Consider the following 12,251-nt stretch of genomic DNA (forward strand, 5'->3'; position numbering starts at 1 on the left):
GTGAAATGTAAATTAATTGTTGAAAGTCATTTGATCCACAAACGGAACCAATTAAAGTGTAAAATGGTTTTCCTTTCTGTGTTTGCGTTTCACTCAAGCAGAGTTTGGTGTTTTAGTAGGAAACTAGGCTATCCCACCAGGAAAATTTCCTTCTAATCCCGCTCAGCTAATCATGCAATTAAAACTTCCCCGCGCACTAATTATCTGCAATTGTTGGGCTGACTGCAGAGAAAGCAGAAAGCGATTGATTCAGAGTTTTAATTCACTGCAGTCCTGATTGAGAGAGAGAGAGTGAGAAACTTCAAATTACCTTATTCAGCCTTAACCTACGATGCCCTTCAGAAATCTTACCTTGGTCTGCATTTATGAGGTGGGGCAAAATGGAATCCTTTTAATAACAATAACTCAAACTTCTATTAGAGTAATAATTTCATTTCAATTAAAACTGACTTATCACCTTTTGCTAAAACGTGCTTAATATGCCAAAAATTACCAATGCTTGACAGACCCCGAGCAGGGATTGTCTAATTGTAATCAGCGAATCGAAGGTGCTTGTCACTTCCAGTTGCCTCGCGCTGGTATGCACGGAAATAGAACTAATTTACTTGCCTCCCCAGGGAAATCCACTGAACAGATTAACATTTTCAAAATATAGTAATGATATAATTTGAGCAATGGCGATGACGCCAATTTTTCGGAGCATTTGAGAGAGTAATTTACATATTTTTACAGTCCACTATTTTCCCCCCTTAATCACTTTGAAACTGAAGGACACATTAATGTAGCACTTGCACATGGGAGTGCGCGCTGCTGTGTGTCTTTGTGCCCATGCGCTCGCGTACTAAAAGCATATTTATTCCATCCATCTCCATGAAAAGTGAGGAAAAAGACCTGTGACACGACTTCATTGATGATCAAGCACACCGGTATCACAGCTGTCAAAAACTTCAGCTGTCATGTGGAAAAAGAAACCATTCCTTTATCGCCACCTAGCGTCTTGTGATTTTATAAAAATCTGGAAAGTGTCAGGGTGTCAAAACGCAAGACTAGGATCAGTGACAAATAAGGATGTCCAAGACAACCAAAAACACGCACGTTTGTTTCTGTGAATTGTGGGGACTTTCCATAGACATTTTTTACTTTTATATTGACCAAACGATATTTTCTATCCCCTAAGCCAACACTAAACCTACCCCTTACAGAAAACCTGTTTGCATTGTTAGAAAAACATAATTTACTATTTTTAATCATTTTTTTCCCCACAAAAATGTTACGTTTTACTATCCTTGTGGGGACATTTGGACCCCACAATGTAGCATAAACAAGTACACACACACACACACACACATATATATATTAATAAACAACAGATTTTAAAACACGTGCAAGTTCATAGAACTGTATTTTGTGTCCACGTTGGTTTCATACATTTTTCAAAAACGTTTACAGCATTTATTACAAAGAATAGAGGAATGTAAAATGATTTAATAACAACCTAACAATTTTCAAAAAGTTAAAAACATTTTTTTATATATATAAACTACTTTTTAAACAAATAATTTTTTTTGTTTTCTTGAATTTTCTTTCTTGACCTGAACATTAAAAAAGGAAGAAAGAAAAAGAAAAAGTTTCTAGGCGAAAGCAAAAGCACTTTATTTGGCCTTCCGAAAGTAGATGCATTTAGGAATCTTTAAGATGACTTACAACAGAACAGCAATGCATTTTATGGATGACCGTTTCATGAACCTAGGAGAGGAGGTAATTCTGACTTTGCTATGACAGTCTGGCGCTTCTGAATCAGCTACTGTTTTGTTAGTTTTTGTTAGTAAGTATTTGCTACTAACTGTTCAAATGCGGAGTTTTCCGCATCGTGTGTGTGTGATAGAGAGAGAGAGAGAGAGAGAGAGAGAGAGAGAGAGAGAGAGAGGGGGGCACATCACAGTGGAGTCAGCTGTCTTAACCGTGGCTTGTGTACTGCAAACACATACCAGCTTCATCACTGTGTCTGTCACGAGACTCTGTTCCCCTTTCGGGCTCTGTCTTTACATTTATTTTGAAAGATGAAGCTCGAGATTATGGTAAGGGGCGTTACATTTCCGACGAGTGCTTGCGGTGTTCGGCCAATCACAATGCACTGGGTCAGCTGGCCAATCAGAGCAGACTGCGCTTGTCAGAAGGAGGGACTTTGTAGAAACGAAGCGTTTGAGAGAGGCGGGGCATAGAGGACCTACAATAATGTACAGTTTTTGAAAAATAATGTGTTTTTGAACATTAAAGCATGTCAACATATTCTGTTACACCAAATAATTATCTTTAAAAAAGCATCACCCCTTTAAAATGTTTTAATGTGTCAGTAAGGCTTATTGATGGTGACAATAATTGCTGGGAGACATAACGATGTAGACTATTCCAAACAGATCTTAGACAACTCGGGATCACCCATCTCTCGCGCTCTCTAAATAAACAAATCTCCTACATGTCACGTGACTCGTGTCATCGCCTGGATATCAATCAGGGTCTTGATGAGCACTGACCGCGGTCTTTCGTGAGGGCCCTGAATAGTTAATATGTCTTTGTTATCCACGTTGCTCTAATCCCCCGGTGGCTCGCGGGCTCACGGTTGCATGGGAGGAGGAGCGTCAGCTATTATTTTCGGCCGGCGCGACCATCTGCTGCGCGCAGGAAACCCAAAACCCCAGAGACGCCCCAGTATCCACACTGTAAACTAGCGAAGATGTTTTAATTAAGGCGAGGCAGGTTAACTCTGCTGCTTAATGAATTGCCTTCGTTGGCCTCCCCTTGTCGTCCAGAAGTCTTCTAATCCACGAGTAGCCTACCCCAGAACTGAACATTTGAGGTTCTTCCTTATTTAAGACACCTTATTTATATCATAGCATCAGCTCATTACAAGAGGTTCTCAGACCTAAACTTTTTAAAGATTTATTATGCCCAAACTTTATAATATATAGGCTACAGTGGGAAAAGTTGCCAGTAAATTTCACAAATAATCACAAAGAAACGGCAGGTAACATTTAATTAAACGTGAAATGTTGAAGAAGAACGATTTTTTCTTTCTAAAAATCTTTTTTTTAGTGTACCAAATCTCGCTCAGCCTCGCTGGGCAAAAGCATATTTTCAGTAAACTTTATATAAATATTGTACAAAAAACTTTATTTTTCAATAATTTGTTCTCCAACAAAGTTTGCTCAGTACAAAAAGATGGTTCTCAGTGAGGTTGTACACAGTTAAGCAAATTAAAGGAGGCGTAAATTGTGCGACAGAATAATTAGATCAGCCTATCAATTAAATACATAGGGCCTACATACATTTTTGCTTAATTAGGCTATACTTGCAGAGGACTCTCATGGTAGTCACAGCGCTTCCTAGAGTTGATCCGAGTCATCCTCCCTAAACTTTAGATCGGCCTATACAGTAAATTATGATGATATCGTTGATAGACTTTATAGCAATGATACCATATGATAATATGGCACACATTTATCTTGCTAAAACGTGGCATAAGAACACAATTAGCAGCTGTGGGACTAAGTATCTTGCCCAAAACTTGTTGAAGCAAATTCTTTTCCGAAAGTCAAACTTGTTTTACATTAAGCTTTTTCTTGAACCACCCACTGGTGGATGCATTTGGCCGTCGTGCTCCGATCTAACTGGTTAATTAAAAACAGCTCATGTTTGCTCAAGTTAATAAAAGGACTAAATTATTCACTATGGGGACCTGAGTCCCAGAGCGCCTTAAATCATCCCGGGACAATATTGTAACTCTCTCTGCGCTCTGATGAAACGCTGAGGGGTCCTGTCACTGGTCGGAACCCCCTCCTCACTTTCCATCTGTCCCTCTTTGTCCTCCCTATAAAGCGTGTGTATTTTAGCTCATTGTCTTTCACACATTTATTGACACCTTTTTTAATTCGGCGCTTCTGTCGGCCTTCTCAAGCCACGGGGCGCCAATCTCTTCCACTCCATTAGCTCATTGAAACAGGAGTCTGGTTAAACAAAAGAGATGCAATCTGATCCTGTGTCCTCTCTCTCTCTCCCTGTCTCTCTCTGAGGCCATTCATGTCTCTCTCGCACACCACGGGTTTTCGCGCCCTGTTTGTCAGAGAGACTGGCCTGTTCGTTCGCAAGCCAGCAGGGAGGGGGATCTTATTAGCATTAAAAGCCTACACCGTGAAATTCATTTATAATTGCTAGAGAGAGAGAGAGATAGCGAAAGCATATGCGTCCCGAATTACGTTTGAATAAGTTTGTGATATGTTAACATGGAATGGAATGAGACAAGACTGCAATTATGACGCCTTTGTGACTGTCAAATTCGATTCATAAGAGGCTCGTTCCACGGTGAGCGCCCGTAGAGAAGAAGGTGAGGTGAATCTTAATGTAGCTAAAGAGAAGGCTTAGAAATCTCCACTGGAGGAAACGAAAAGCAGACAGAACAACAATGTTATAAAGTCAATAAAATGGCCTGCCTTTATTGCCAGTGTTTCCTGATGCATGTTCAATCTGCGTGAAAAGACTTGACGCTTTAAACCGATCTTGTCTATCATTCATATCATAGTATATTAGGTGTGCAACAACAACAAAAGTTTCTCCCCTCAACAAAAAGGGTTTGAGAAGTGCAAAATATGCAGTCCTGGACCAGAATTGAGATCTATTGCACTATTGCATTAAGCAAAACACTTCCACAGAAATCCTTATTAAGATGCAGGAAGTGTCTCCACACATTTCTGTCATTAGCTGTTGCAAAGCATGACCTCAGGTTCAGATGATCTTTATTATTTGGAATTCAGAACCTGTCAATATGTCAGTTTATCTTTAAAAGTCACTGTTTTTGAATTATCCTAAAAAAAATAACAATTACAACCATTTAAAAGTACTCAATTTTACCTGGTAATGATCAAGTCATTTTCACAGACTTTATCTGTATGTATTCTGACACCCACAGCCCAAATTAGCAGTTGAACAACCAATTCCATTCGGTTTTAAGAAATCTGCTGCCATCTACTGGTCACCTTCACAACCAAACAGCAGAGGCTTGAAACTAAAAGCGTTTTCTTAATTAAAGGGTTAGTTCACCCAAAAATGAAAATTCTGTCATTAATTACTCACCCTCATGTCGTTTCAAACCCGTAAGACCTTCGTTCATCTTTCGGAACACAAATTAAGATATTTTTGATGGAATCTGAGAGCTTGTCTGACCCTGCATAGACAACAACGCAACTGAAATGTTCTCAAGTCCAGAAACGTAGCAAGGAGATCTGTAAAATAATCCATGTGACATCAGTGGTTCATCCGCAATTATACGAAGCTACGAGTATACTTTGTGCGCAAAAGATTAAAAAAAAGATCGACTTTATTCAACAATTCGTTTCATATTCTTCAAATCGTAAAATTAGAATATTTAAAGATAGAGAGACAGCTACTTCTCTTTGAGTGAAACAGCATCTTAAGACCATAACCACTTCAAACACTACACATAAATACAGTTTATATTGCAGTGCATGTACTTAGCAGTCTTATCTGTAAGTATTTAGTGGTGAATATCTTAACTTCAGTGGCCTACATAAACTGTTAAAGGGGTCATATGATGCTTTTTTAAAGATCATTATTTTGTGTATTTGGTGTAACAGAATATGTTGACATGCTTTAATGTTCAAAAAACACATTATTTTTCAAATACTGTACATTATTGTAGGTCCTCTATGCCCCGCCTTTCTCGAACGCTTCGTTTTCTACAAAGTCCCTCCTTCTGACAAGCGCAGTCTGCTCTGATTGGCCAGCTGACCCAGTGCATTGTGATTGGCCGAACACCGCAAGCACTCGTCGGAAATGTAACGCCCCTTACCATAATCACGAGCTTCATCTTTCAAAATAAATGTAAAGACAGTAACTAATGTCATTAGTTTTACCATCAGTTCAAGCCCGAAAGGGGAACAGACACAGTAATGATGCAGTACACAAGCTGCGGTTAATACAGCTGACTCCACGCTGTCTCTCTCTCTCTCTCTTACACACACACACACACACACACGATGCGCAAAACTCCACATTTGAACAGTCAATAGCAAATACTTAAACTAGGAACAAAACATACTTAGTCACTGATTCAGAAGCGCCAGATTGTCATAGCAAAGTCAGAATTACCTCCTCTCCTAGGTTCACGAAACGGTCATCCATAAAATGCATTGCTGTTCTGTTGTAAGTCATCTTAAAGATTCCTAAATGCATCTACTTCTGGAAGGCCAAATAAAGTGCTTTTGCTTTCGCCTAGAAACACACAGTGTCTCCCTGACATGCTGCATCAACACTAACTGCGGTTACTGAAACCACGCCTTCTTTCTTTGCGTGCACATTTGGGCGCATTATGCAAATATTTCCACATAGTGAGGTAGATATGTGGGGGCGTGTTAGAACCAGCCGTTTTAGGGGGGCGTGGCAGAGTCTTAACTTTGATAAAGAATATCTCTTTGGTTTCGAGACTTTAGTCTTTGCAACTTCAGGGATCTTATCTATGCACAATCAGCTTGTAACACTCCAAAGAGAAAGGAAAACTTGAAATCACATCATATGACCCCTTTAATATCCATTCAGTACCATGGACAGCGCCACTGTGTTGCTTATGCACGATAGCACTGCAGCCATTATATAAATACAAGTAGCGTACAATTAGGCTTAAATGTTAGGTTAAGAGCATTACATGATGCCGTGTTGGTTACGAGATTTATAATGGAGAAATGGCAATTGAGAAAAGGAGGATTTCATAAACTCAGCCGTAACAGTCTATTACTATGCTATTGTTCTCCAAACTCGCCTGTTAGTATACATCAGTTTAACAGTAAAAACGTGAGACAACATGATTAATGTAACAGTACAATAATGTTCCTTTCCTAATGAAAAATTCAGGCGCAGGATGATGACGACTAGACTGACTAGGCAGTGGTCCGTCCAATGAGAGCAGTGAACGGTGATTTTGGAAATAGTTGTGGGTGTCCATATCAGTGATGAAATGTCTCTAGTAAAAATGTTTTATATTATAATATAATATAACTGATCGTCAATACTACATCGAACACAAAGGCTTGTGATCGCCAAGGTGAACCATCGACCAATCCATATTGGTCTCCTATTTGCGCTTTGCATTCTGAAAACGACAATTCTCCATTGCCATGATAACTCAAGCGAATGCTTTATGGAGAGTATTCGACTATCGGCGTGAGAACGGCTGCGCGATTCACCGAGGGCCGCGGAGATAGAATGAAACGAACGCCTTCGAAGAGACTGGATGTTGGAGACTTCATCAGAACATGCCACACAAGACAGCACATCAACGAGTCACCATTACATGACATGGATAAACATCCGTGGTATGTTTTATTTCTAGCTTTTTCTACAGATGCAGTGCCTATCAGTAGTTTCCCAAACCGGTTCCAGAAGACCTTTTGTAAAACACACGGATATAGCTACCCGTTAGCGCCCCAGCAAGCATAACTACGCTCTAAAATGTATTAAGTCGTAAATATTTTGTGCTAAGGGTATAACGTATATTTCCACTACGCCGCAGTTGCGTTTAAAAAAACCCTCAACATCACATTTAATCTGGTATTATATAGTACGTCGTTATGAAATGCTTTGCCACAGGCCTACAGCTTTCAAAGTAAAGAGTTTACCAAATAAACAGGGGGAGAAGTATAGAATAATAGGTCACAAGTTTTAAAGTTATACTTACCAAAAAACATATTAGTAATACGAGCGGTTTTTTAAAGATTTCGTACCTGTATTGCGGGCTAACATCTAGCCTACTTTCATATGCGATTTAATTTGTAGAAGCGGTTGATAGTTTCTCGTGAGGTAAAAAACAAAACAAAACACAAAAGTGGCTTTCTTCCGTTTTAAACAATTTATGACGTATGTTACATTCTTGGTAGTTGATGTTGGCACATTATAATTTTTTTTTAATAAATAAAATAAAAACCGACAAATGTAGTGTAAAGTGGTTGTTTGTTTTTGTATTTTCACTATGTTTTTGAATCATTACAAAATCCAAGGTGCGTTTGGTCAAGTTTCGTTTTCAAAACACGTTATTGATGTTTTGCGTCGCCTAAAAAAGAAAAATAGCCTATTCTACAAAACATAGACCTAACGGCAACTAAAACGTTATTTACTTCCCTTCGTCGTTACTCCAGACCTGAAAAGGTTTTGTCAGTTGAAACGTGCAATTTGTCTAGTGCTGGCCTCCAGGAGCATGGGGTAAACGCCGCGTGCGCTCACGTCCCTTTTAAGGACGGAAAGTAACACTTGCTTCAATTGGCTTCACAGGTTCATAATTAATCAACCAAACGCGCACCTGTTCGGGAAGATTCGTGGAGTGTTGCTGTCGGTCTGAGCAATGGCTGCTCTAAGAAGAATTCATTTCACCGCACTCTCAAGCAATGCACGCTTTCCTCTTCCCACCGTCCCCAATGCCAGCGACCAGCCTGTCAACCAGGGTTTACCTGCACCTGCACCGGCGCCAGAGGCTGGATCGCCACCACCTCCGCATCCTGCAACAAGAGTGGAATTAAATCTCTTCGAGTCGAATGAACAACGCTGCCCGGAGTTTAGCTACCCGGATTTGATCCGCGCAAAAGTAAACAAGCATTGACACTGATGTATTTTCTGAATTTCACTTGTTATGGAAAGCAACATTTCAAAACTGTTTGCGATTATGCAAGAACAAAAATACTGCAAGATATAAATGCTCTGAGTTTGTATTTAATCATTTTCAATCAAAACATTTTAAAATTTTGTGGGGAAATAGTCACAAGTTAAATACTTACTTGGAAAATTTCTTTTGATCCAGAAGTGTTAGCAGTGGTGTCAAAGTAAGCATCTACCTTGTTGTTTACATTTAGAATTAAATTACATTTTTAATATATAGGCCTATATATCGTTATCTAACTGTGAATTCAGCAACTGATATGTGTATTTTACCAGTATTCAGTTAAATTGCTTTTTAATAGCTTTTTCAAGTTTTTAGTCAATTTGCCTGACAAGTCCTTGAGGATTAAACCAGTTCTGGTGGATTTAGGGAAATCAGTCTCGTTTTCTCATTTTAAGGAAACTGCTGAGAAAAAGAAACCACAAACATTAGATGAAGTGGTGGAGGACAAGGAGAGAGATGAACTGGAGGCGCTTGCAAAAATGTTTGACGCAAAATACGTGAGTATGAACTCTGCCAAGATTATATTTCTAGCTTCATCGTGTTAGTGCTGTGGAGAGCGGAAACGAAGTACATTTCAAAGCTCACTGCACTTGTATGTGCATATGGTGTGATTCAATAGGATTAAGCATATATGTCAAATTTAGAAATACACATTTTAATCAAGTTTAAAGCTATACATTAATATCCACCATTTTCTTGTTTAGGGTGGAGCTGGCAAAAGAAAAAAAGACCGGTTACAGGATCTGGTGGATATGGGCTTTGGTTACGATGAATCTGATTCATTCATTGACAACTCTGAGGCTGTAAGTTCAGGCCAGATGATAACACCACCTATATAAAATTATTCCCTTTATAGAACACATGAATGTTTTGCTCAAGTCTTCTTTATCTCTGCATGCCGCAGTATGATGAGCTTGTCCCAGCTTGTCTCACCACCAGATACGGAGGCTTCTACATCAACTCTGGAACTCTGCAGTTCCGCCAAGCCTTTGATGAAGGAGAGGAGAACGAGAATGATTGTGAGGACAGCGGTTTTAAATCTAAGGTGTGTCCTTTCTTGCAAAAATGGCAGTGCCAGTTTGTTGTGTACTGATTTGTTTTTTTTTCAGCTGTATGCAAAAGATTGTTTAAGACATGAACGCGTTCATTTGTCACCAATGAACAAATTGGGGAAGTCGTGGCCTAATGGTTAGAGAGTCGGACTCGTAACCCGAAGGTTGTGGGTTCGAGTCTCATACCGGCAGGGATTGTTGGTGGGGGGAGTGAATGTATAGCGCTCTCCCACCTTCAATACCATGACTGAGGTGCCCTTGAGCAAGGCACCGAACCCCCAACTGCTCCCCGGGCGCCGCAGCATAAATGGCTGCTCACTGCTCCGGGTGTGTGTTCACTGCTGTGTGTGTGCACTTTGGATGGGTTAAATGCAGAGCACTAATTCTGAGTATGGGTCACCATACTTGGCCACATGTCATGTCACTTTCACTTTTTTCACTTTCATACATTATTATATCTTATTTGGTCTGATTCCTTTCTCAGAAACGAAAGCTTAAGCAAGGAAAAGACAAGAAGATTGGGAAGAAAAAGAAAGAGGAAGACATGCTTACTAGGAAGGAAGAGGAGGAAGCCAGAAAAAGGTTTTTGCTGCTGGATAGATTACAATGTTTACTACTCTTAAGAAAACGTAAATTTTTCACAACACCCTTTAGAAATAATCGTAGTTTTCATTGATTCTTTCTTAAATGCCTTCATTGTTTGCTTTCTCCTTCTTCTCAGCACCCCGCCAGACAAATCATCTGCAAAGAAGAAGAAAAACAAGAAGCCGCTAAGTATCGATAAGATGCTGAAGAAGTTCCACAAGGAAAAGCTTCAGCAGCTGCAGATGTTCAACGCTAGAGAGAGAGATTGGCATGCTCTCAATGGCACCGTGCAAGCTGAGGTTCAAGAACCGCCCATATCAGCTGACCCTCTTCTCACACTCATTGGTTCTGCCAGTGCAGATGACCTCCTTCAGGCGGTCAAAGCAGCAGAGCAAGACTTTGACTTAGATAGACTCTTAGGGGAGCCGCAGAACGTCTGCTCTCCAAGCCTGGAAGACAACGGAGAGGCTCTGGTAGTGTCCGTCACTGAGAAACCCACTTCATTACTTCCCGATGGCCTGCCACCTACATTAGAGCAACTTATTAAGGAACTTTCCCAGGTATTATTTGCTCTTGCAACTTTAGAGTAGTTTGCAGGAATATGCAATTTATTCTCATGCATTACTTATTTTGTTCTTTAGGCTGTTAAGGAAATTGAAGGACAAAACAAGATGGAGATTTTGTCTTCAGAACTCAACAGTGTTCTACTAGAGTAAGTTACATTACATTTATTATATAACAGGTAACATTTTGCAAAGCATACTTTGTATTTTAAGCCAATGTACTATCTTGTATTGATTCTCTCTTTTTCTATGTTCAGTGTGGAGGTGAACTCTTACCAGCTTAGTGGGAAAGTGCGCTCCAGAATCTTCTCATACTTGGCATCACAGCTGTCCTGCGGCAAAGGCACTCTGGTTAAAAGAGCCAAAAAACTCCACAGTCTACAGCAGGTCTGTGAACGTACAAAACTGCATGACCCTTCAGCATAGTGACATGACTGTACTTACTTTCTTAATTCCTTTCTTGTTCCTGGTCTTATTTTACATGATCCATCAGTGCAGTTTATTCCAAAATCTTTAACTTTGATCATAATTAATCTAAATTAATTAAAATAGATTTTTTAAATATTTTAATATATATATATATTTTGAGGTCAATAACTTTTTTTTAAAGAAATTAATACTTTTAGTTAGCAAGATGCACTGAATCGTGACAGTGCAAAAGTTCAAAAAAATACAAGAGATTTCTATTTCATATAAATGTTGTTCTCTTGAACGTTCTATTCATCAAAGAATCTTGAAAAAAACCTCACATTTCTACAAAAATATTAAGCTATTTTCAACATCGATAATAATAAGAAATGTTTCTCAAGCAGCAAATCGGCTTATTAAAATTCTGAAGGATCATGTGACACTGAAAAAAAGCAATGATGCTGAAAAAAAGCTTTGCATCACAGGATTAATTAAAAATGTGTGTATTTACACACACCCGTATATATATATGCTGAGTCCTTAACCATCTTCAAGAAACGTCTAAAAACACATCTGTTCCACCTTTATTTGACCCTCTAACTCTAGCACTTTCTATTCTATTTTAATTCTACTTTATCTATATTTATCTTTTTTTATTTAAAAAAAAAAAACACAACAACAAACAAACAAACACTAGCTTTCTATTTTTTCTATTCTATCTAGTTGTTTTTCTTTGTGTGTGTGTGTATATGTGAGTATAATATATATATACACCTTGCTACATGTACTGTGTTAGGCTGACCGAGACTTGTCATTTGCACTTATATATTGTTGCTCTTTTGTTAGTTTTGACTCCTTTATTGTCCTCATTTGTAAGTCGCTTTGGATAAAAGCATCTGCTAAATGACTAAATGTAAATGTAAA

General features: G+C 39.0%; 1 protein-coding gene across 1 annotated transcript in view; it reads left to right on the top strand.

Annotated features, from left to right (window-relative positions):
• The first annotated feature begins 7,002 nt into the window (after window positions 1-7,002).
• Window positions 7,003-12,251, top strand: part of ubn1 (ubinuclein 1) — a 6,674-nt gene continuing 1,425 nt past the window's right edge. Inside the window, exons 1-9 of the mRNA XM_016249539.1 lie at window positions 7,003-7,382; window positions 8,335-8,644; window positions 9,115-9,216; window positions 9,424-9,522; window positions 9,624-9,764; window positions 10,256-10,353; window positions 10,493-10,916; window positions 10,998-11,068; window positions 11,177-11,306. Coding sequence (XP_016105025.1) covers window positions 8,405-8,644; window positions 9,115-9,216; window positions 9,424-9,522; window positions 9,624-9,764; window positions 10,256-10,353; window positions 10,493-10,916; window positions 10,998-11,068; window positions 11,177-11,306 — 1,305 coding nt within the window. The 5' untranslated portion in view covers window positions 7,003-7,382; window positions 8,335-8,404. The remainder of the gene's footprint in view (window positions 7,383-8,334; window positions 8,645-9,114; window positions 9,217-9,423; window positions 9,523-9,623; window positions 9,765-10,255; window positions 10,354-10,492; window positions 10,917-10,997; window positions 11,069-11,176; window positions 11,307-12,251) is intronic.

This window comes from Sinocyclocheilus grahami, unplaced genomic scaffold (assembly GCF_001515645.1).
Source record: "Sinocyclocheilus grahami isolate Dianchi unplaced genomic scaffold, SAMN03320097.WGS_v1.1 scaffold25.1, whole genome shotgun sequence".
NCBI lineage: Eukaryota > Metazoa > Chordata > Actinopteri > Cypriniformes > Cyprinidae > Sinocyclocheilus > Sinocyclocheilus grahami.